This window comes from Raphanus sativus, chromosome 9, assembly GCF_000801105.2.
Source record: "Raphanus sativus cultivar WK10039 chromosome 9, ASM80110v3, whole genome shotgun sequence".
Taxonomy (NCBI): domain Eukaryota; kingdom Viridiplantae; phylum Streptophyta; class Magnoliopsida; order Brassicales; family Brassicaceae; genus Raphanus; species Raphanus sativus.
This window is the reverse complement of record NC_079519.1, coordinates 34,653,751-34,679,467: the sequence shown is the minus strand read 5'-3', so window position 1 is coordinate 34,679,467 and position 25,717 is coordinate 34,653,751. Positions and strand designations below refer to the sequence as shown.

General features: G+C 37.9%; 3 protein-coding genes and 1 non-coding gene across 4 annotated transcripts; 1 reads left to right on the top strand and 3 right to left on the bottom strand.

Annotated features, from left to right (window-relative positions):
• Positions 1-100: 100 nt before the first annotated feature.
• On the bottom strand, positions 101-2,318 carry LOC108828605 (proteasome subunit alpha type-1-A). The gene is made up of 2 exons (XM_018602348.2): positions 1,871-2,318; positions 101-789 (listed from the first exon to the last, which is right to left on the bottom strand). The coding sequence occupies exons 1-2, from the start codon at positions 2,219-2,221 to the stop codon at positions 313-315; spliced, it is 828 nt and encodes a 275-aa protein (XP_018457850.1). The 5' UTR covers positions 2,222-2,318; the 3' UTR covers positions 101-312.
• Positions 2,319-9,281: 6,963 nt separating this feature from the next.
• Positions 9,282-9,388, top strand: LOC130500463 (small nucleolar RNA R71). The gene has a single exon (XR_008939088.1). It is a non-coding gene; the product is annotated as a small nucleolar RNA R71 (small nucleolar RNA).
• Positions 9,389-15,984: 6,596 nt separating this feature from the next.
• On the bottom strand, positions 15,985-17,981 carry LOC108826061 (dihydroflavonol 4-reductase). The gene is made up of 6 exons (XM_018599434.2): positions 17,797-17,981; positions 17,486-17,655; positions 17,208-17,402; positions 16,943-17,102; positions 16,603-16,795; positions 15,985-16,515 (listed from the first exon to the last, which is right to left on the bottom strand). Exons 1-6 carry the CDS (start codon positions 17,915-17,917, stop codon positions 16,191-16,193), a joined length of 1,164 nt encoding a protein of 387 aa, XP_018454936.1. The 5' UTR covers positions 17,918-17,981; the 3' UTR covers positions 15,985-16,190.
• A 939-nt stretch (positions 17,982-18,920) lies between these two features.
• On the bottom strand, positions 18,921-21,953 carry LOC108827454 (putative disease resistance RPP13-like protein 3). Its single transcript, XM_018600854.2, has one exon. It carries the CDS (start codon positions 21,723-21,725, stop codon positions 19,104-19,106), a length of 2,622 nt encoding a protein of 873 aa, XP_018456356.1. The 5' UTR covers positions 21,726-21,953; the 3' UTR covers positions 18,921-19,103.
• Between the last annotated feature and the right edge of the window lie 3,764 nt (positions 21,954-25,717).

The window sequence follows — 25,717 nt, the reverse complement described above, 5'->3', positions numbered from 1 at the left end:
CTTTCTATAGTAAGGTGGTTCTTATTTGACGTGTATTGTAGTCTGGCTACCATTTTAATGGGCAAGCCCCAACTCAGAAAAAAATGGTAGAAATGAGATATGAAGTCGTGAACAGATTTAAATCAAATGATGAAAAAACAGAGTCTCAAGGGTAGCTATGAAATTAAAATGACCAAATGATTTCAACCCCACGAGGATTTCGAGCATATAATCTAAAACCGCTGCGACTTGCAAATGATTCATATGAAATTATCCAAAGTAAATTCGACAAACATTTAATTAAAACAGTTCACAGCGTTCCACACAAAGGCCTCACATTTCCATCGGAGCCACGTCTTGGTCACCTGCACCACCACCATCACCACCCTGCTCCGCTGGTGCAGCTTCAGCCTCACCCTCACCAGCCTCACCTTCCTCTTCTTCAGGTACTTTCTCAAATGTGTCAATCACTTTCTGGATAGTTTCCTGGTCCAAGAAGTGGAACGGCTCACCGACACCTAGGACAGAGACCGTGCAGAGAGAACTCTTCAGTGTTTCTCCTTGCAATGTCTCCCTCACAGCCAGAATAGCATCTTTGATCAGATCTTCTTTTGAAGAATCCCCAAAGCTCTCAAACCTACGCTCCAGATAAGTCTTTGCGGCTTGAGAACGGGACCCGATAGCAAAAGCTTGATACTCGAAGTAGTTTCCGCTTGGGCAGTTGTAGTAAAGATGGGCTCCGGACTCATCCAATCCACCTACCAACAAACCCACGCCATATGGACGTTTCCATGATCGCTGGGTACAGACCTGTTCGTAGGCAGAACAAAACACAATTATTCCTTGAAGTATCAAGAAAAAATAAATCTTGCTAAAGCTGGAGGAAAATGAAATTAAATGTAACTTAAGTTGGACTTGTCTAGTGAAATTTCTCGTCCTGTTTAGAGTAACCCAAGTGAAAAATAAATGAGGAAAACGTAAGACAATGGCTTCCTTTTCAATAATGAATATGGTTTATGAGAGGGGAGTTCTTTCCAGTAGCTCGTCACTAACAAAGAATAGAAAGATGGAATGCAGCAACAAATCTATCTTATACGTAAACAAAAAGTGAGATATATCACAATAATATGCAACATATTTGTCCATCTCATCTGAGTTTCAAGATCAAAGCTTTGAACCACTAGGGATTTGCAGAATATTCTACTGGAAAGCAAGTTGAGAAACAGTTATTACCAATTTAAGCCAGAAACAAAATGGTATCATATGCATAGTACATTATCATGTTTACAAACAAAAGAAAACTAGAGAAGATATACAAACATAAAACAAACCAAATCAGTTTTGTTTTAAAATATCTAAACGTACTTTTTCAGTTCAGGCAATTCCTAAATAATAAAGGAGAAAAAGCATAAGCTAGACGCAAAAACAGAAAGTGTAATGTTTGTAGTTGATAATAACTACATGCAATTTGTACAACAACATCTAGGCGCTCTAGCAGAGGTATGTGAGACAAAGACCAACTCCATTATCTAGATGACACAAGAATAACTTGACTGCATAAACACAAAAGTCGAGGAGGAGGTATCAGAAGAAGACCAAACTCCTCGAGAATGGACACATGCTATTGGTAAAGGTAAAGCCTTTGTAATGCAGCAGTGACAACAACAAGATCCAAAATCTTCCCCCCAAACAGTATTTGAGTCTCTGGTAAGATGAATCCTACAACTTAGTCAGCTCTTAAAAGTCTCAATCAGCTCATATCACTACCATACTTGCTCTTTAACCTCTCTCAATCAATTAATTCCAACTAAATCCCCAATTTCGGAAACCCTAAGCTCAAATCCAATAAGCTAAGTGAAGAAAAAAATCGATTCCGAATCTCTCAATTAACCTGGGCCTTATCAGCGAGATGAACGACGAGACGTCCGACGGGGAGCGGAGACTCATAGGTGAAGGAGTGATTGATAGCCTCCGATCTCATGTAACGAGAGAGAACACGGCCGTCGGCGGTGAGACCGGCGATTGCGACGCCGATATGGTCATCGACTTTGAAGATCTTCTTCTGGTGAGAGGAGAGCTCGGATTGGGCCTTGTTGACGCAGGCGAGGACGACGTGGGAGCGAGATCTGAGTCCGATCGCCGCGGAGCCTTGCTTCACTGCTTCCATGGCGTATTCCACTTGGAAGAGACGGCCCGTTGGGCTCCATGTCGTCACGTCCGTGTCGTACTGATTCCTGAACATTTTTCTTCTTCTTGCTTCGCTGCTGCTCTTGTTGCGTCGTTGGAGAAGGGTTTATAGAGCAGCTCGGGAACTTTTCTTTTGCTTCAAGCCATGTGATGCTCTTTTCTTCTTCTTTTCGATCTAACTGAACAAATGGGCCTTAGGTTTATAATGGGCTTTATAATCGATATTTTGGGCTGTGGTTTTTTAGAAAATTATTATCATCGTTGATCCGTAGTTTAACGATAGGCCATTCTCAATTACATGGACGAGTTTTGTTGGAGTTGTACTAAACAATCTATACACTGTCGACTGAATACTGGAATGTGCGAAATGTACTACTCTGTAAGAAAACCAATCTAGGATGTCATAGACCACTTCAGGCACATGCTTGGAAAATGGGAAGTAAATACGCCAGACAAAATTCAGCACCTTATATGGCATGTCTTGTTTTTTTTTTTCTTTTTTGAATACATTGAATCGAATTCTAGCCAACTAATTTCCTGAAAACATGTTTACACCAACATAGTATCAGTTTTTACCTTACATCTATACGAATTTCAAAGATGTACTCGGACAAGTTACCAAAAAAGAAATCAAAGATGTAACAATTCACCGTCACAAATCTTGTCAAAAAAAAAATATATATATATATATATATATATATATACGCTGAACATGCACTTGGACAAGTTGGTACGTAATGTTTGTACTCTTCCTCAAGAAAGGATATATGTCAATTTTGTACCATATATTTAGAATTTTAAACCATTTTAGTTTTTTGTTTAGAGCAGCTGTTTACAAAAATATATATTTATGTTTTTAAAAATTCTAGTTAAGTTTTAGTCAAAATAGTATTCATAAAATTTTAGATTTTCAGTAACATAATCAGTAAAAAACAATATATGGCTATATTATTTCATATTATGGTTCATTTCCCAACAATAACTATGTTACATTGTACTAAACACTAGTTACCAAAATGATGAGCCATAAAACTATGGGGGGAAAGAAAATTCGAGCATTTCGTACAAATTTGTTCGCCATTGTATTATTTACTTTTAGAATATATTAAATCGTAAAGTTAGAAATGAACTCATTATATCGTTTAAATTCATCCATTTGGATAGTAAAAGTGATGCAGCGTAGCATCCTATTTCTATCGGGCTTTGGTTTTCTAATTTCCTTTTTTCATATAAGTTTAGGTTTCCTTTATTCTATTTGTTTAGGGCTTTCGTGTTGCTATATAATGTGATCTCTTAGGTTTATGAGTGACACAACTTTTAAACTATTGATTAATATAAATTTAGGGTTTTGGTTTTAAGAACTTAAATCTCTTGAATCCTTATTTCTGGGTATTCTCTAAGAATTCAACAGATTTAAGAAGGCTAAGATAGCGGGCATTCTCAGAATTCAACGATATCTTGAGCACTATCGGTTACTACGGATACTTCCGCTCCGTCAGTTGGTATCAGAATCCAGGAGCTTTAATTTTTTAATTACGGCTCGATCCAAGGTCATCTCATACGATGACACTTTGTAATCCTACAAACTTAACAATATCGCAAGCTATAACAATTGCAGTTGATGGCGTACTCAGCAAAATATTGGCATGAGCACCAAGAGTTATTACGAGACTTCATTGGAACTACTGCCCGTATTTTTATTCAACAGAAAAATACTACTCAAATTTTTGAGGAGGATGACGAAGATGAGCGTCAAGATCAAGTCATGGACTTCACCAGCAGGCCCATATATGATGTTTATGAAGATGAACTATGTACAACGTTCAGCTGTAATTTTTGCAGGGAGCCGCGTCATAAATCAGACATGAAGTCACATGGGGAAGATAAGTCTTCTCAAGATAATGTTCTATCTCCAATAGTTATTCTTGACATCCATGATATGGATAATTGATGTTAGGAGTTTTGAGGCTCCTAAGTCAAATGATAGTATAGTGGAAGTTATTTGTCGAACCAAATCTGAGGGACTCAAAACAGTGAGAATGCAAATATTTGCCTAATCTAAGTGCAATCAGTGAATTGGATGGTTTTTAAATTAAAACTAGAATGCAAGTAACAGAAATGATACTTTTAAGCTATTGGAAAGGAGAACTCATGGGTATAGGGATTTCAGACTTTGGGTGATCAAGTTTCGAACTAAGGAATGTAAATGATGAATCAAACTATCAACCTTAAGCCTAGACACAATTCTAAGCAAGCTCTATGTCTAGATGAATACTCATTTGCTAACATGTCTCAAACATCAAATGTCTTTGGTTGAATAACATGCAAGCAATCATTACTAACAAGTCTATTAGCTATCTTAGCATCTTTAACAACAAATATCTTTGGCAAAGTACACTAAGAGCCTAGGAGAGTTGACTCAGGCATTTCATCAAACACCTTTTGGGTGGGAAATGCCTAGAGATCACCCTTTGAGTGGCCTACTCAAATGATGCATTAAGATCACTCTACTAGCAAGGAACAAGTATGATCTACACCTAAAACATCCTAGAACTAGCCTAATCACCCTTAATCACCCTAACCCATGAATCCAAAAGGTGATTACTCACTAATCTCCATGATTCCTCTTAAACCCATGATGGATTTCAGATGAATCATATAGAGAATTAGAAGAGAAATCACAAGAACAATCACAAATCAAGCCAAAAAGAAATCTTTTTCTTAAGAGAGTTTGTGTTCTTCAATAGATCAAAGATTATCTGCCAAAAGGTGGCTACAACATACTTAAACATTAGGTTTTCCAAGTGCAAAAACGTGCACAACAATTGCAAAAAGGTCCTTGAAAAATAATAAAATCGTGCAGCAGATAACGCGGAGCGACCTCAGAGGGTCACTCCAGGAGGTCGCTCTGGGGTTGGGAGCGACCTTGGGGGGTCGCTCTGAGAGGTCGCTCCAGCCTCCATTTTTGTGTCTCCGGGCGATGAAAACGCGAGCGACTTAGGTGGGTCGCTCTGGTTGGTCGCTCTGGTTGGGAGCTACCTTAGGGGGTCGCTCCGGAAGGTCACTCTGCGGTTCTCGACCAGGATTGATATGCCTCTAGTAAATTGATCGTAACTTCTCCATTACATCTCCAAATGACTTGAAACCACTTCCATTAGAAAGCTAACTCAATTTCCTGTGTCTCCACAAAATCTTAGCAACAGAAGATTTCTCTAAGGCCTCCATCCATGCTCATCTTTCACCCCCTTTTGATCACATTGCTTCCAAATGTCTCCAAGAACTCCATGTGGTGTTCCAATACCTGATAGAGACATATGTATGCCAAATGCAACCTAAACATGTCTAAATCCTAATCTATATGATGCAAAAGCTTATGAATGAATGGTTAAAACAATGCAAATATGCAAGATATCAACTCCCCCACACTAGTCCTTTACTTGTCCACAAGTAAACTTTCAAGAACCAAGGAGAAAAGGTTTGAAAATGTGGGACTCACAACCAAAAGAAACTCTTCTTAGTTCTCAACCTAACAACCTTGCATAATCATACCAAATAGCAAGAGCAAAGATTTTTTCCATCTCTAACTTCTCTAAGCCTATCTCAGCTCCTTTGATCTCTACACTCATTAACCATGCATCTACAAACCACAAATCCACATCTCTCTAACATTTATGAAGCAAACTCAATAGACATCTCACAAATGGTCAACTGGTCCAAGTCATTTGGTTTGGTAAGACAAAGGCTTTAATGCAAGTGAAATCAGAGGTTCAAAATGATCTTTTAATGTGGTTTACTCTCAAAACAAAGTAGCTTTGACATTACACATAATATATCTAAGAAAGGGATCAACTCATGCATACAATGCTCAATCTCCATTGTTCTACCCTTTCCCAAACATACAAGATATTTAATTATTCCTCAATGTCAAACCCAACTCACATCTCTCACCAAAAGATCCCAAGAACATTCTTCACATCAGACTCTTTCTTTTTGAAATCAATAAGGGATTTTTCACATTTTTAAAACAAATCTGAGCTCCTAACAACTTTGCTAGCCCCCTTTTTATTCTCTTTTTTTTTCTTTTTTTTTTTTTTTTTTTTTTTTTTTTTTTTGGGGCCAAGACTTTTCACAATAAGAGCTAGATACTTCTCCACTTATCCCAGAAAGACTAATCATTTAAGCACAAAGAGTCAAACCTTTCATATTCCCAAATCACAATCACAACACTCACCCCCTTCCTATAGCTAGACAATAGAGTGACTAATCTAGCAAGAATGGAGACTAAGCATTGTCGTTCCCAATACTCTCAACATTATGCACATGTAAAGCTTTCCAAAGAGGCCTCACTCAACAAATAATGATGGTTTAAAAATGAGGTATGGGTTTTGGGAGTGGAGTACCACTTGAGTTTGTCAAAAAGATTGGTAAAACAGATGGGACAACTCAAGTGTGTATATCCATGACTTAGTACACAAGAGACCATATGCAAGAGACATTAAAACAGGAGCTTGCTTCAAAGAGAGAGTATCAACAGTCAAATGAGTTTCAAGAGGAGCATTCAAGGCGCGAAGTTTACAAGCTTTCTAAAGGGTGCTCAAGCTACTTGTCATGATTACAAAGGTCAACAAATTCAGTACTTAGCATGAGCTCTTTACAAGGTTGAAATCCCCCTAATGCATGAATGCAACCTATATGCTTCTAGACTCAATCCTAAAAATGCAAATGATGCAACTAAATGATTCTTTTTGTGTTTTTCAAATTTTTTTATTTTTTTTTGGATTTTTCTATGCAAATAAGAATGTAATATGCAATGCATGAGACTCAAAATCATGGAAACAAACATGATCAAATACTTGGTACCTCCCCCACACTTAAATCACACAGTCTCTGTGTGAGTGAGGTACCCAATGAAATTCTAAAATGCAAAGAAAAACTGGGAGAAGGGAGGTTTCCAGTTACCTGAGACGGGAGCGAGGTGGAAGGGTCGCTGTGGCAGGTCGCTCCCAGCTGGAGCGACCTTATGACGTCGCTACGGACACCTCGCTCCATGGTCAGTTTCGCTCCGGAGGACACGAGCGACCTCTGGGGGTCGCTGTGGGCAAGTCGCTCCCAGCTGGAGCGACTTCTCTCCCTCGCTCTGATGTCCGAGTTTCTGCTCCGCACCTGCAAACAACTTCATTTTCCCATTGTTCTATGCAATAGAATGATAATGCAAATACTAATGCAATATATACAAGGATACTCATGGGACTTCCTCCCAAGTGAGCTTGTTTTAAGTCTCTAGCTTGACTTTGCCTCCTTTGGATCAGGCTGGACTAGGTGCAGAGAGTGGAGTTGACACCCCATCTTCCTCAGGTGGTAGCTCATCAAAGTGATCATCAGCAGGAGGAGGATTCATCTCTTCAATGGTGAAGGCTTGTCCAAATACAGTGGGGTTCCTCATCTTCTCCTTGATGTCAAAGTGGAGGATGTTCTCCTTGCCCAAATGGAGGTCAATCTTCCCTTCCTTCACATTCACAATAGCTCCTGCTGTAGCTAAGAATGGCCTTCCAAGAATCAATGGGTCTTGAGCCTCCTCACCCATTTCAAGCACCACAAAATCTGTAGGTATCTCATACCTTCCAATCTTCACAGGGAGGTTCTCTAGGATGCCCACAGGGTACTTCACTGATCGATCAGCCAACACCAGAGAGAGTCTACACTTCTTGTATTGAGTGAAGCCAAGCTTCTTTGCCACAGACAAAGGCATCAAGCTGACACTAGCTCCCAAATCGCAGAGACATTTCTCAAATACCATAGGTCCAAGAGCACAAGGGAGTGTGAAGCATCCTGGATCCTCTAGCTTCTCTGGAGCATCTAGCCTCTGAATGATGGCATTGCACTCATGACTCAGAACCATCATGCCCTCCATCTCCTTCTTCTTAGCAGCTACAACATCTTTCAGGAGTTTGCTGTATTGAGGAATCAGCATGAAAGCATCAATGATGGGCATTGTAACCTGAGCTTCACTCATCTGCTTCTCAAACAAAGCCTTGTACTTCTGTAGCAGCTGCTTCTTGAATCTACCAGGGAATGGAAGCTTTGGTTCATAGGGAGGGGGGACAGGAGAGCTCTCACTTGCTGGAGCAGCAGATTCACCATCTTTTGTTGTTTTCTTCTCTTCTCCAACCTTTCCTTTACCCTTGGCTTTCACAATCTTCTCCAAGATCTCAGCATCTGTCTTCTCATCAACAATGACCACTTCATCATCTAGGTTGATGGCCACCTCCTCACCTTGTTTCTCAGCATCCTTGGTGAGGGTTACAGGAGTCAACTGCTTACCACTCCTAAGTGTGACAGCTTTTGCTTCCTTGGGGTTTTGATCTGACTTTCCAGGTAGAGATCCTTGCTGGCGGTTCTGGTGGGAGCTCATGGAAGCAAACTGATTCTCCAAATTCTTGACAGAAGAAGCAAGGTGGGAGAATTTGTTGTTGAGCTCATTGTAGCTCCCATCAATCTTGGAGTGAAGGTTCTTCAGCTCATAGCCCACATGCTTCTCACTTCTAGTCTGAGACTCCAAGATCTGTTTCAGTAAGGCATCAGTGCTGCTCTGTTGAGGGGCAGAGGAGCTAGGAGAGGAGTTTTGCTGAGGCTGATAGTTGCTCTGCTGGTTGTTTCGAGGCTGATAACCACTCTGCTGGTTGTTTGAATAGGGCTTCTGTTGGTAGTTGTTGTACTGAAAGTTGGGTTCCTTCTTGTACCAGCTACCATTACTGTTGATGAAACACAATTCTTCTTGCCCTTCCAAACCCTCAACCTCATTGACAGTAGGAGGTATCTCCTGGCTTGGGTTGCCAACAAAGTTCACCTGCGCTTGTGTGGCCTTATCAGCAATGAGTTTGTCAATCTTCTCCTGAAGAGCCTTTATCTCATTCCTTGTTTGATTGTCATCACCTCTGCTGCTTCTGTCATGGTCTCCACTGTAGACTGCATCACTCTTAACCATGTTGTCAACCAGAGCCTCTGCCTCTTCCTCAGTTCTCCCCAAAAAGAACCCATTGCTAGCTGTATCCAGTCTGGCTCTGTACTTAGGAAGAGCACCTCTGTAGAATGTGCTCAGCAAGCTCTCCTTAGAGAATCCATGGTGTGGGCACTGAGCTTGGTAACCATTGAATCTCTCCCAAGCTTCACTGAATCCTTCCAAGTTCTTCTGTTGGAAGCTGGAGATCTCATTCCTCAACTTAGCAGTTCTTGAAGTAGAGAAGAATTTCTCCAAGAATGCCCTTTTGCAGTCTTCCCAAGTGGTGATGGAGTCACTTGGTAGAGACTTCTCCCACTGACGTGCCTTATCCCCCAAAGAGAAAGGGAATAGCTTGAGCTTTAAGGCATCCTCTGACACACCATTAGTCTTTGACATACCACAGTAGCTGTCAAACTTATCCAAGTGATCAAATGGGTCCTCCACAGCCAGACCATGATACTTGTTGTTCTCTATGCAGTTTAGCAGTCCTGACTTGATCTCAAAGTTGTTAGCAGCCACAGCTGGTGCTCGAATTCCAAGTCTAGGACCATGGATGTTGGGGCGGTCATAAGTGCCAATGGGGCGAGCTGGTCGCTGTTGAGGTCCATTGGGGTTCTGAGGATTTTGTTGTTCTTCCATTGCAGCTTCCAGTGGCTGCAGTTGAGCCTGTTGCTCTTCTTGTCTTCTCTTTCTAGTACACTCTCTCTCTAAAGCTCTGATGTCTGTGGCTCTTGGAACAAGGTTTGATGTACCCTTGCTCCTCAAGTTCATACACCTGAAAATCACAAAGAGTGAAGAAGAGAATCAGTAACTTACAAAAATAAAAATGACTTAGTCTCAAGCAAATAACTAAATCTCAATGTTCAAATCAAACTCAGAATTTGGCAACGGCGCCAATTTGATGTTAGGAGTTTTGAGGCTCCTAAGTCAAATGATAGTATAGTGGAAGTTATTTGTCGAACCAAATCTGAGGGACTCAAAGCAGTGAGAATGCAAGTATTTGCCTAATCTAAGTGCAATCAGTGAATTGGATGGTTTTTAAATTAAAACTAGAATGCAAGTAACAGAAATGATACTTTTAAGCTATTGGAAAGGAGAACTCATGGGTATAGGGATTTCAGACTTTGGGTGATCAAGTTTCGAACTAAGGAATGTAAATGATGAATCAAACTATCAACCTTAAGCCTAGACACAATTCTAAGCAAGCTCTATGTCTAGATGAATACTCATTTGCTAACATGTCTCAAACATCAAATGTCTTTGGTTGAATAACATGCAAGCAATCATTACTAACAAGTCTATTAGCTATCTTAGCATCTTTAACAACAAATATCTTTGGCAAAGTACACTAAGAGCCTAGGAGAGTTGACTCAGGCATTTCATCAAACACCTTTTGGGTGGGAAATACCTAGAGATCACCCTTTGAGTGGCCTACTCAAATGATGCATTAAGATCACTCTACTAGCAAGGAACAAGTATGATCTACACCTAAAACATCCTAGAACTAGCCTAATCACCCTTAATCACCCTAACCCATGAATCCAAAAGGTGATTACTCACTAATCTCCATGATTCCTCTTAAACCCATGATGAATTTCAGATGAATCATATAGAGAATTAGAAGAGAAATCACAAGAACAATCACAAATCAAGCCAAAAAGAAATCTTTTTCTTAAGAGAGTTTGTGTTCTTCAATAGATCAAAGATTATCTGCCAAAAGGTGGCTACAACATACTTAAACAATAGGTTTTCCAAGTGCAAAAACGTGCACAACAATTGCAAAAAGGTCCTTGAAAAATAATAAAATCGTGCAGCAGATAACGCGCAGCGACCTCAGAGGGTCACTCCAGGAGGTCGCTCTGGGGTTGGGAGCGACCTTGGGGGGTCGCTCTGAGAGGTCGCTCCAGCCTCCATTTTTGTGTCTCCGGGCGATGAAAACGCGAGCGACTTAGGTGGGTCGCTCTGGTTGGTCGCTCTGGTTGGGAGCTACCTTAGGGGGTCGCTCCGGAAGGTCACTCTGCGGTTCTCGACCAGGATTGATATGCCTCTAGTAAATTGATCGTAACTTCTCCATTACATCTCCAAATGACTTGAAACCACTTCCATTAGAAAGCTAACTCAATTTCCTGTGTCTCCACAAAATATTAGCAACAGAAGATTTCTCTAAGGCCTCCATCCATGCTCATCTTTCATCCCCTTTTGATCACATTGCTTACAAATGTCTCCAAGAACTCCATGTGGTGTTCCAATACCTGATAGAGACATATGTATGCCAAATGCACCCTAAACATGTCTAAATCCTAATCTATATGATGCAAAAGCTTATGAATGAATGGTTAAAACAATGCAAATATGCAAGATATCAATAATTCGTTTCTTGATGGCTGTGAGTTGGGGAGATATTACAAAAACGTTGCAGATGGTGTTCCTGATGGCGAAGTATTTCTAGATTCTCACTACTACAAAGAGCCACTTTTCTATGAAGAAGAAACTCAAGGCTATGTTCACAAGGTAAGCAATGGTGCTCGTACAAGTGAAACACAGCGACATATAAATTATGGTTTGGAAGAAAAGGATTGTCCACAACACTTGCCTCGTAAGCCACCTGATCGTGATCAAAATAAAGAACACTCTTTTGAAACACAAGAAAGAAGAAGCATTGGCTCTACGTATACAAAGTCGTTAGAAGAAACGGGGAGTGTTCTGAAGTTGGAGCATGATCGAGAAGATTTGTTTAGCGAACTATCCCCTTTTCAGAAACATGCGTTGGAAAACAGGATAACTTATCTTCAAAAAGCTCTTGTCTTAGAGAAAGAGAAGAACAGGAACTTGGAGCAGGAACTGAATGAAACGCATAAGAAAATTCGAATGTTAAATAAGGGATCTGCAACTTTGGACAAGATTCTGAGCATGGGAAGAAAAGAGAAGTCAACAATTGGTCTTGGTTATCAGGGAGATCCATCAAGTTCACAAACGGTTTTTGTGCGTGAAAGGTCTGTTGAAAAAAATAAAACAAGGTCTGATTTAGTTGACGGGTTTAGTTATGTTGCCATGAGTGCTCCGTTGGAATGGTTGGACGCACAAAAATGTTCTAGAACAGAGAAGGGGTTGCATAGTATCATCGATGCTAGTCAAACAACTGGTACGAGGGACATGAATCTAACTACAGCAACATATCTTTGTGGCACGTCTTTGGGTGCACATCTTCTATTACTTGAACTTCCATGGACATATGGTAGACGCACATCTTGTGATAGCTTTGGAAATGCGTATGGCTTTGCACTTGCTGGTAAACATATTAATTTATTTCCTAAGGAAGAGACGATGGATCCACTGGTACCAAACGAGGAATATCTTAGTCTGTCTTCTCCACTCTGTCTATACAGCTCGGCAACGTTCAGATCAGAGGCTAAGTTGTTTGGAGAAGTTCAGTTTATAGACGTCATGTTTGTGCTATTTCCCATGAGTTATATTTTTCTTAAGTATTACTCAACAGCATCCTTACAAAAGTTTCACATTCATGGAACTGCGTTGGATGTGTCTTCTTTTCACCATTGCCACTTGTGTGCTCTCATGCATCGTGAGCCTTTTTTTGTGGGAAAAGGCATTCACAAGATACAAGCAAAGTGGTTATGTCTTATGGGCAGTGAGGTTGTGTACATGGGAAATTTAACGGCCATTGGTGAAAATAAGCAGGGGACTTCCATGGCACTGGTTAGGCTTATGGTTAAATTTGCAGTGGCACTTATGACAGATCTGTTAGGGATTTCAAAGAGATTGGAGCTGATACTGAACAGTGCATCAAAGTCTTTGTCTTTCGGTCATAGTAGTTCGAAGGAAGAAGAGACCATCAGCTTGGTTCTAGGTTACTATCTTCTGTGTTTTCCTAGCTTTGAGAAAGAAGAACTAGATATATTTAACACTATTCACGAGCAGCTCTTGTCTTCGTTGCATAGGGAGATGGAAGACTCAGGTTCAACTATTTTGGTGATATTCTGCTCTTGCTATGCACTAAGTCACGCTTTTCACTGTACTGGTATGGCGTTAGTGTTAGAGACTTGTGTGACCTTGGTGTTTTTTACTGGCTCTATTATGTCGCATACATCCTTACCTGGGTTTCTTCATGTCAGAATGATATTGGTGGTGACAGAAAGGGTTCATGTGGTCGTCAGTTTCAGTGATAGACCTGCTCTGTTTCTTCCTTGGTTTAGTGGGAAATTGGTCATGACTGGTTTCAGTAACATATTATTTTCTGAGCTCGTGCGGATAGCCCAAATTTCACTCCACCACCCAATATTTGATCTTCTCATTGATCAAAAGAGTTTTTGGGACAGAGAGAAGTACAAGCTTGACATCAAGTGCCTGGTCGCTAAAATTGCTTGTTTCTTAGTCGATGTCTTAGATGGCAAGGAGGACTTTAGGCTTTTGTGGCCACCAGGGACTCTAACAGTTCGGGAGTTTCTGCCATTCCCGCTTATGATCTCACCTGTGGTGTTGCGAATCTGCCTTGTTTCAGTCTCTATCATCATCAACACAATGGTGATGCAATTTTCTAAGGTACTTATGATTAAGACAGTGGATACTTTTGAGTATTTGCGTCCCCTTGCTCTGCTCTTCATAAGGTCAAAAGCTTTGTGGTCTTTTTCTCCCACATTCACGACTGTTTCTTTGGTGTCTATTCATACCTTTTCATCTCAAGTTGGGGGATGCTATGAAGTTTTTGAGAAGGGAATAGAAGTTGTGTTTTGTACCAAGTGTTGTTCTAATTACACATCCACGCCAACAATGGAGTGGACTGATGTTGCTTGCGCCTCAAGCAAGTGGGTAATTTGTTCATTCCTCCATCACTGTATTCGTTTTGTGCGTGGAGCTGTTATCCTTGGGTCACCATCTTGTCTTCACTGTTCTCTGCTACTGTGGGGAATATTAAAGGACGTTGATGAATTTATAGACACAAAATCCACGAGGCTTACGGTGTTGGTGGCAGTGACCCTAATTCATGCTCAGCTGTGTCTTGTACAACCGACTTGTCTTCTTTGTTGTTTAATCCTGGATTTAACAAGATTAATAGGTTATGACTTCAGCTTAGACGATGTGGTGAACGTCCCAACCAATAGCGAGCACACATTTTGTTACTTGCGTACTCGTGAACATGTTTTTCAGGAAAAGTCTATGTTCTCATGTGCTCTGTGGAAACTCAACCTTGTTTTCTCCAACATCTACAACGGTGCACGTGTGTTTTCCAGGGAATTGACTATTAACAATTGGAACATACAGCTGGTGCAAGTCAAGAAAAGCGTTTGTGTGGCCTATCGTGTTCACGAATCTACTACATTTCTAGTGGGACCATTCACTCTTGGGATTGCTCCGGACTTCACAAGAAGTAGTGCGCAGGCCACGGAGTCTGAAGGCTCTTATGGTAAGCTAAAGGCGAGGAAGATAGGACCACTGGAGATTCTTGAGAAGTTCAATGCAAACACCTATAGTCTTGCGTTGCCGCGTGTGCATACAGCTGACGTTTTTAACATCAAACATTTGTTCAAATTTGGACCTCATGATGCGTTACTGTCCGGATTCGTGGACGAATCTCTCAAAGGGGGAGGGACCTGATGCAGCGTAGCATCCTATTTCTATCGGGCTTTGGTTTTCTAATTTCCTTTTTTCATATAAGTTTAGGTTTCCTTTATTCTATTTGTTTAGGGCTTTCGTGTTGCTATATAATGTGATCTCTTAGGTTTGTGAGTGACACAACTTTTAAACTATTGATTAATATAAATTTAGGGTTTTGGTTTTAAGAACTTAAATCTCTTGAATCCTTATTTCTGGGTATTCTCTAAGAATTCAACAGATTTAAGAAGGCTAAGATAGCGGGCATTCTCAGAATTCAACGATATCTTGAGCACTATCGGTTACTACGGATACTTCCGCTCCGTCAAAAAGTCAGCCATTCCATCGGTGTAGACACCATCTTTATCAATTGAAAACAGTTTGTTATAAACACTACTTTTGAGAGAACTGAATAATCTTCATGCATTACATTCCCCAAATCAAAGTTTCACATTCTTTATGTAAAAGTGATAGGTTTAGTCTAATATTCATAGCTTCCATAGTATTATTAGTTGAGTCTCTTGAGCTAGAAAACCATCCTTAACTTGTGGAAATATTCTTTCCAAGCTACATCTTACATAACATTATCGGATATCTTGTATACGTTGTAAGATTGAGTATGATACTTGTCTTCTGGAATTGGTAAATCATTTAGTTGTGCCTCAACCCACAAGGTTTCCTCTATTTTCTCTATACCCGAATCTCTATTTTCTCTATATGCAAAATCTCTTGTGAGTTCTTAAAAAATTTATCATTTTTATTCTTCTAAATATACTATGTTATCCATGAAAATAGCTGATGACACACTTTTATGAAATCTTCGGAACAAGTAATTTATATTTGCCAAGAGCAAAGAGTCAAAGACAATGGAAGCACTCCAAGGTTATAGGGAGTCTAAGTTACATTCAAAGAGGACATGATTAACTGATTACTCCTCTTCCCCAGATATAATACATTGCATATCACATTGAGTTTCACGTGCCTGTAAATTTTTAGTGACAGACAAAATCCCCTATATTGCTTGACAAACAAAATATTCAAGATTTGTAGCTTCAAGTAAAGGCCAGAATTGGTCTAGCGTCCATAGAACCTATGTTTATTTTATTGCTCGGGTATAATTGTTCTGTTTTATGACATGATTTCTAGGTGTACTTCCCTGAAACTGTACCATGCCATCCATATGTATCTAGATTCATAATGGTACACTGCCATTTCTATTATGGTTTTAATTTGATAATATTGATTCATATTGTTACACACTCACACATGATAATATCAGATAGGATAAATCAGTCCACAAGACTTTCATACGTATTAAAACAAAAGAAAATCACACCTTTTTTTTAACACTCAAAAGCAAATCACACATTCATAAACGATAAGACAATAGATTCATAGTAGACACCGGGTTCAATTTCTAAGCACAGATCTGCTGTGCCGACATGCGACTATCTGTTTTCTCGCGGGGCATCCCTGGTTCGGTCGTCTTACAAGCCACCATGCCATGATCAGTTAAACCTGCAGATCCGGTTTTAGTTTCCATATTGTCATCACTACCCGGAACTTTGTCCTCAGATTTCAATTGGTCCGGTAAAGAGACAGGGAGAAAACCCTTTTGACGACATGTCTCAATTGATTCCACCAACATATCCTCGAGACTATACTTGAAGTTAAATCCCATATCAATCAGCTTCTTGGAACTGAACGCAATGCTCTTCAGATTCTCATCCACTCCTTCAAACCTATTCCAAAAAGAGTTCATATTCAGCAATAATTAATTTAATTTAATATGCAAAACAAGCTTAAACCGGTATTGATAAAAATCTTACGATGAAGGAACGTTATATTCTGGGTATTTTTGCCTGATAAATTCTGAGATGCTAAGAATCGTTGCATCGTGAGAGGAACAAACATAACGTCCCTTGGCAACAGTTTGTTCGTACAAGAATATATGAGCGTTGCATAAGTCGTCCAAGTGCACATACTGTCCTTGTCTTATGATGGAGTAATGTGCCTCGTTACCTAAAACATTTTCACAGTTTCAAATTAGCATAGAACATAAAAGGTAGAATGGACTAATTGACCTGCTCTAGTCCATCTAATCTAGGGGAAAATAGAAGCCTAAGGTACGGAAACCTCTGAGTTAAGAAAAGAGGGATTAGAACTCACGAGTGATAGGAGAGAGCGCGGTAATAAGACTAGGCGGCATAGATGTTGTTATAAATGGACCGATCACCAATGTCGGGATAATACTAATGAAATCTATTCCTTTTTCCTTTGCGTAATCCCAAGCTGCTTTCTCCGCTAACGTTTTCGACATGAAATACATCTGCCAACAAATTTTTTTATCAAAAAATAAATTACTTTGAAGAAGATCAACCTCGGGTTAATTTGATATAATGACATATAGTTTATATATATTTTTTATAGATACCCATCCGGTCATCTTCTTGGACATGATAAAGTCAAGATCACTCCAATCGTTTTCATCATAGACATTTTTCTGGTGTTCCTCAACATTAACCGTTCCAGCAGACGAAGTAAACACAATTCTTCGTACGGTCTTTGCCTTATCACATGCTTTCATTATCCCCAACACTCCGTTCACTGTCGGTTTTATCACTTCGTTCTGATTCAAACAAACTCAGTTATAACAAAATCTTGTTGGGTTGATATGAAAAGATTAAAAGGTTTATAGTATAACTCGATCACCTCGGGATCCTTGGATTCAAAATCCATGGGAGTTGCGATGTGGAAAACGCCGTCGCATCCGTTTATGGCGTCATCGTAGCTTCCTTCGTCAGATAAATCGGCTTTCCATAAAGTGAGTTGCGTCTTCGCGTTTGGTAGATCAAGAAGATGTTGCACTTTCTTCAAATTTCCTTTACAGTCCAAGAAAACTCGTAAGTTACTTTTTTTTTTTGATCAAATTCTCGTAAGTTACTTAAACACACAAAGTGATACGTATTAACATAATCTTAGGGTAAATGAACGAGTTTTTAAGAAGAGATATAGATATGTACCGGGGTCGCGGACAGTGGCACGGACGAAGTAACCACGTTCCAGTAGCCGCATCACGAGCCATGAACCGATGAATCCTGATGCGCCGGTTACGCACACAGTCTCTTTGTTAGCTGCGACCATTTTTGTGTGTGTTGAAAAGATGGATTATGCTTTGCAATGATTTTACTATGTAGCTTCGTTGAATATCTCCGTGCTATATGATAACATTATATATAGACGTACCATAGCTTGAAAATTTCTAGTAAGAAGCTGCCGTCTCGTGAGTACCAACCAGCAAAGCACGTGGAGAACGTTGGTTGGCTAAGGACTGGTAGTGTGGTACGTAGCAAACTGGTAAGTTTGGTTTTAAACTTTTTTTCGGTATGACCTGCGGATGAAATGTGTGTTGGAAAAAAAAAGTGTGTTGGCTCGGGGTTGCTTGGTTGGTAAGAAAGCGACAAGAATTGCAGTCTAACTTTTATACTCTCTCCGAATAATATTCGTATCGTTTTGATATTTTTGGTGGAGATAAAAAAATTTGTATAATTGACTAATATAATTATTTAATGTATAATTAATTAAATGAGAATGATTTTTAATTTTTTTATTGATTATTAAAAAAGTAAAAAATTAGATTTAATGTAAAGTTATATTAATGTAGAATGTCATTTTAAAAAATCTATAACACAAGTCATCACTAAAAATATATCCATTTCTGCAAATATATAAAAAATAAAATAAAATCCCTTATATATTAAAAACAAACATTACAAATTTTTACCTATAACACAAGTCACCACTATAGAATTAAGTTGGTACATGTAAACATACAATATAGTTTTAATTAAACTAATCATAAAATAATTATTAATGTACAAAAATATATTTTTTATTTCCTTAACAAAATCTACAAATATACCTTATATAAATTAAAATATATTACAATTAATAATTTTGAATAATAAAGATTTGGTAACAATTTTTGCATCCTTCATCATTTTTGTTTAATTTTATATTATTATAATAAATTAAAAAAGCATATTCATCATATAATAAAAGTTTAGATTTTTCGTAGGTGATATATTTTGAAATTTTTAAAACAACTTTCTGAATAGATCATGTAGTGCATCAAGAAGGAAATGAGTTTATTGGATATTTTGGTATGTCAAATGATCAAGACACCTCTTCTCGTACATAAACACACACACACACACACACACACACAAACTTTAGAACGACACACATATACAATTCAAAGATAAAATCAACATAACCATTATATTGTTCCACATTCTGTAGTCCATCTTTAGTTTTGCAAATGGATCACTTAATCACATATTCTTAGTATCTCTCTACAATCGGGGGGAGATTTGATATATGGAGGATCAAGAACCGCCCGCAAACGATCTGGGATCATCAGCTTCATTTGCCGTCCTCTGGTTCTCAGTTTAAGCTCCACTAAACTGGGCATAGCCTCGTCTTCTATCTGTAACTCATCTAATCCCTCGATGTAAAACACAAGTTTCCTTAGCCGACCAAAACCTTGTTCTCCGATCCTCATCTTTTCTCCTGAGTAATGACAAGAATCCAAGATTACATCTTCCAGTCTCTGAAGTTTCTTTAATGCATGCATTGGGTCTTCCTCGAGTTGTAAACCGACAAGCCTTAGAGACTCAAGACTAGGAAATATAGAATCCATGTCTTTGGGAAGTTTCCTTATGTCGCAACGCAGAGACAACTTGACTAGGGTTTGGAATCTAACTGCTTCTTCTGTTTCCGAAGATAACTTGAAGGTGGGCACCTTAAGCGTTAGGACACGAAGTTTTGTCAGTTTAGAGAAGGAAGACAAGTCCAAAGGAACGCTTGTCTGATTTACCCACATGGAGTCGTAGATCTCCAACTCTCGAAGATTTATGAGCAACTCGTGTTTCAGTTTGATCCAGCTATACGAGGAGATAGACGTCAACGTTTGAAGGTTAACTGCGTCTCCTATTAGCAAATCTCCAACGAATCTTCCCTTGATATGCCTCACTGATGTGAGCCTACGGAGATCTGTGAGTTTCCTGAAGGAGTCATTTCTCGACGCATCGAGTGTCTGGAGAAACCGCAAGCTGGAGATAAAGTCTGGCAAACGTCTGTTGAAACTATCAGTGATCCCAAGGTATCTCAAGTGGATTAACTCTCCGATTACATCTCGTAACTGAAGCCCTTCGAGATGAAGCACTCGAAGTAGCTCTAGTTTCAAGGTAATGGGTTTGACAGAACTCCATAGTGTTCTGTTTCTTTCTCCGAAGAACAAGAAGGATCGCATCCTTTTGTTCACACGTGTCACGCACGTGTATGGGTCAATATGATGATGAACGACTTCCCTTGTACAAGTAGTACAAGACTGTTGTTGGTCGTTATAAATATGTACAAAGTTTACCTCTTTAGCTTTCTTGAGGGCCACGTCTCTCAGAAGATCATGAACTCTACAAGACTTCGCTCTTCCTCTCTCTGTTCTGACTGCCTCCACTAGGCTTCTGTCTATCAGCTCCTCGAGATAGTACCCAGCCACATCTTCCATCGTCATCTCTCCATCTTCTTGTACAAACCCTTCCGCTACAAGTAAGTGTATCAACTTCTCTATCTCGATCTCATAGTCCTCCGGGAAGACGCTAAGGTAGAGAAAGCAGAGTTTTAACTCGTGATGCAGCTCTTTGAAGCTTAGATCAAACACAGTGGAGACGTGAATGGAGTCATCCTTTAGGCGTCGCCATAAACTGGCACACACCTCATTCCACTCGTTTGGCCTCTTCCTAGACATAAGCCCAGCGAGAACAACTATAGCTAGCGGTAATCCACGGCATTTCTTAACCATTTGTTTGCCGATTCTCTTAAGATCTTCATCGACCCGTTGCATATTCCTGAATGCTCTCTGCTCGAATAGTTCCCAGCTTTCTTTAAACGTCAAGAACCTTAGCTCATGCGCATAGACTCTCTGGTCCACGCCTTCAGCAACATCTCTGATACGCGTAGTAATGATAACTCTGTTTCCTTTATGGTTGCTAGGCAGCGCTCTCTTCAGACTCTCCCACGCTTCTCTCTCCCAAATATCATCTACTACCAGCAGATATCTTTTCCCTTGTAGAAGACCGTGAAGGTAAACTTCTAACTCCTCCTCCCCAAGAATCTTGATCTTTTCCAACTCTTCCCCCGAAGACACTCCTAAAGATCTTATGATTCTCAGAAGCATCTCTCCAGTCTTGTATTCTTGGGAAACAGAGGTCCACGCGCGGTAAGCATACCTTGTCTTGACTTTGTCAGAGTTATAAAGCTTCCTGGCTAGAGCAGTCTTTCCTAGACCTCCCATGCCAAATATGGATATCATATATCTATTCTGATCCCCATCATCATCATCATCATCATCATCAAGAAGCTTTGCCAAAAGAAACTTAAATTCATCTTCCAAACCAACGACGAGCTCTTCCTGATCAACAGATCGAGCTCGCCGAAGCTTCCTCACCTTCTCCAAACTTGAACTACTTTCTCCTGTTCGATGCTCACTGAAGTTGCCTACGCCATAAGTCTCCCTCTTGCGAGTAACATCCAAGACTCTTCTCCTCAGGGTTCTGATATCACTAACTATGCTGTACGCATCAATCTTTTCTCCTATTTTATTGGTCAATCTCATCAGCCCTTGTCTTTGTGATCTTTTTTCGACTTTCAGGTTGTAGCTGTCCAGAACGTCTTCGACATCATAAGCAATGTCTAAAACCAGTTTTGTCCATTCTTTTGAAACTTCATCGTCTCTTTCTCGAGCTTCAACATCTTTTAGATAGCCTCTGATGCAGGTCAACTCTGTCTTCAGCTCCTCTAGTTCGTCTTTGATTCCCATCAAAATGGACGCTTCTTCGATGAGATAGTTACCCATCTTTCCCACCACAAAACCCATAATGGCATCTACCATCTCAACAAGATGGAGTTGAATCCAAGAAAAATATGAACAAGACTGAGAATATGTTTGATTCCTTTTAACACCCGACTTTGTGGTTGTTTGTTTTTAGCACTTTGATCAAATTTAATTCCCTCTTAATATATATATTTTAGAGGCATTATCCCCTGTTTCAGACGTTAAAAAATATAAGATCAAAGTAGACGTGAGACCAATATAATTTCTCTCATTTATATCAACTACCCATACGACTTTTTATTCGTCGAAGTTTCAGTTTTGCAGTATATGTTGAACTAGTCGTATATATTCTGAAATGTCGCCTTTCATCGCAAAGTTTGACAATTAGAAGTTTACCCAAAAAAAAGTTTGACAATTAGGAAAATGTTGTGTCAAATCCGTCTAAACTTTTGGCTCAGATTTTTCATTTTTTTATTTAAAAAAATAAAACAAAAAAGTTTAGGGGTTCAACTTTAACACTAGGATTGGACATCATTATTCGTTACTCACCTTAAACTCGTTATTTGATTTGTATTCGTCTTGAAAATTAAAATATTCGGTATTATCAAGACAAGTAAGAAATCGACAGTTTTTATTATTTATAAAACCGAGTCAAGTATCAAATATCATTATTATTTTTAATACTTGCCACGTTACTTGTTCCACTACTTGATATTTGTTACATGATCTACTAAATAATTGTTCATATTTGTTTTTTCTTTTACTTGCATTTAGTATTAGACAAAAATATTCATTACTCTTCTTATACTTGTTACTTGTTTCGTATTCGTCTTGATTTTTAAATACTCGTCGTCATATTGTCAAGTATCAAAAATTTAGCTACATACAGCTTGTTATTGTCTGTTACTTTCTTAGAGAAGATTTTTGTCATCATGAAAATTATGTAATGTTTATATATCAAAATATTTATATATTTTTATTTGTTTTCTTTATAATATGAATAAATATTTCTTTTAAAGTATTCATATGTTATTTTAAGTAAAGAATAAGCAAAACAAACTTTTATATCTATTTCTAATAGAATATTATTTATACAGTAAATAGTTCTTAAATACTCAAAAAAACTCGTAAAAATAATTAACAAGTATTCGTAAATAACAAGTAATAGAACGGACAAGTAATTTGCAAATATTTTATTTTTGATTAGTATTCGAAATAGCAAATACTCATTTTTAACAAGTCAAATATAAGTCGAAAATTTTATTACTCGTTCAAAGCAAATCAAGTAGTAAGTACGCGCAAAAAAGCAAGTACTCGCCTTGTGCCCGGTCCTACTTTAACACAATCTCAAATAAGAAACTCTTTCACGATTCTTTGCGTAACTCAAACATCACAAGCAAAACACTTCAACGTCACATTGTTGATATAGAGCGGTTGCCCTAGGCATCAGTGGATAAAATAAAATAAAAATTGTGCAGCACCCATGTCGATGGTTTTTATAATACTAAGATTTTTCTTCAAATATTTTTTTCTTTCTATTATTTTGGTTTCAATCTGATTGGTTTTCCAAAATTTATAGGAATATTTTATTTTCCTAGTTTTTATAATCAAAGATATACTCATTTGAAAGGGTCTCTGGGAACGGATCCAATAAAAAAATATATCTTTCTAGAAAATTTTTATAGCGTAAACAATCAATTTGTCGTGTGGAAAAACAATTTGATTGTTAAAAATGCAAAACAAGTTATTGTCAAAATTCAACATATTTTTGGTGTGGACTTCATTGATTTCTGTTAAAGTGTGTCAATCATATTTTAATGGTTTAAATATGTTATTCAAAAGCTTTTTTGGCTTTTTGATGCATGTATCCTATTTCTTTGTTCTTGTTTTTTTGATAAACATACTGAATAAGAAAAGGTTTAAACAAAAGAACAGTTAACATTAGGCTATTATTTGAAAGGAAAAGAAGGAATTAAGATCCACGAAAAGGAGAAAAAAATGCAGAAAGGCTAAAGTGGGTTACATGAAGTTACCTGTCATTACTTAACACCTCTCTCCAAACCGGAAGAACAGAGCACCAGTTCCATTGTTGTGATCTACAGCATACTCAGCTGTTACCAACCCAACTTCACTCCTACACCGTATGGTGAACCTTGCCCCATTCTCTTATACTGCTGTTGGGTCCCCCTTAAGTCCTTGTAGCTTCCCAAACCGCTTTCATACTCAGAAAATGCATACACATGCGTGTTCTTCACAGGTACTCTAGTCTCAGCACCAAACTGCAATCCATAAAACCAAAAAAAATCAGACTCATCTATCCATATATATATATATATTAATAAAGTTGGTTTCTTCTCTTCATCTCAACATTGATCATCATTTTCGTTGACATATGGCATTATTTAAGAATTACTTCACAATTTGAGTTTTTTGGTAAGTTTCTTCGTGGGTTGGGTTTCGACAGGCTGCCCAAGATTTCACAAATGGACAAGCATAGGTATATCAAAATTAAGTCCAAGATGTACGAGTTTTTAACTCGACAAACTTCTGCTTCATGTTTTTTTAAGACGATGTCTCCGCCGTACTGTCCACTGATCTTCCAGACCTCTGCTCTGAATAGACAACGGCATAACCGTCATAAGATGCATTCAATCATCCTCATTTACACTGGCTTTAACACCACGGACCCATTTTTCCCACCATCTTGTGACGGTTTGATAAGAAAGAACAAAACAACAGATAATCTTTGAACTATTAGATCAAGATAGTCAATATGGAAAACTGTAATAGTCTCAATTTTCCTTCTGATTTCTGGTGGATTCTCGATTTATTCAAAACTCATGGGAAACATTATCATGTTCAAGCGAAAGAAGACACTCGAACAAGAAGATAAAGTACAATAGCAAAGTTGTTCTTTACTGAGATTCAATTTTAACAGGAGTACTCTCAATGTTAGTTTATAAATTTATTTTGAGAACTTCTTAGGAAGATCAAAAGATGAAGAACATCCAAAACGAAGAATAATATCTCGACGATGCTGATGAGGATTCTCGTGATGGTAAGTTTACCGTAAAGTTAACTACTTTCTATGCTTCTATTTATTGTTGTGAGTTTAAATAAATTCACCAAAGTTCAATTCGTGCTAGAAAACTATTTATAACGTGCTCATGCACGAATATAAATATTTATAAACTAAATATATTATAATATTTTATTTAAATTACGATAGTTTATTAATTTTTTTAATTATTCTGTTATTTATATTGTAATTAATATGCATGGTTTTTTAAATAACATTGTGTTATTTTAGTTAGATTATAATTTTGGATATATAATATCTCGACTGTTTGATTATTATTTGGATATATTAGATAACATTTACTTTTTATGATTTAACTAAAATATTTTGTTATACCGATTAAAATTTTGATTAACTTTTTTTTTATTTTCATATAGTTTGATTTTTGCCTTAAATTTGTGTATATATTTTAGTAGGATTATGTATAATTTAATAGTGTTGATTAGTTCAAAGTTACATCTTAATTGTAATAGTTGGTTAATATATGTGTAGTATTATTTGAGAATTTCATATTTATTTATTAAAATGTTGAGAATAAATGAGAATACATTATTTTTATTTAATGTTTTACTTTGTATAAAATTAATTGGATTGGTTTAGTTATTCATTTGTGGGTATATTGTGTTACATATTTCCATAAATTCAAATATAATTATTTCTAATCTAATTCAAACAAATCATATTTATTGTATTCATTGCATTAGTTTGGTTTTCATCTTAGATGTGCATATATATATTTATGAATTGACTATTTGTAAATAACCCATAACTATGTTAATTTTATAGTACTTGGTTATTTGGAATATGTTAATTATCACAAATAAAATTATAAAAATAAAGTGATGATAGGTACAAAATTGCATACAAATATAATCGATACATTCTAAAAGTAATATTAACTCTTCAAATAATATTATAGAGATTCTTGGATTTCTAACAAAAGATAAAACCATCTTTTTTTACATAAAAA

Coding starts and splice junctions, on each gene's coding strand:
- LOC108828605 (XM_018602348.2), bottom strand. CDS start 2,221: ATGTTCAGGAATCAGTACGACACGGACGTGACGACATGGAGCCCAACG. Junction 790..1,870: donor ATCTCGCTGATAAGGCCCAG/GTTAATTGAGAG, acceptor GCCTACGAACAG/GTCTGTACCCAGCGATCATG.
- LOC108826061 (XM_018599434.2), bottom strand. CDS start 17,917: ATGGTCGCAGCTAACAAAGAGACTGTGTGCGTAACCGGCGCATCAGGA. Junction 17,656..17,796: donor TGCCACTGTCCGCGACCCCG/GTACATATCTAT, acceptor TGGACTGTAAAG/GAAATTTGAAGAAAGTGCAA. Junction 16,796..16,942: donor CGCGCTCTCTCCTATCACTC/GTGAGTTCTAAT, acceptor AAAATGTTTTAG/GTAACGAGGCACATTACTCC.
- LOC108827454 (XM_018600854.2), bottom strand. CDS start 21,725: ATGGTAGATGCCATTATGGGTTTTGTGGTGGGAAAGATGGGTAACTAT.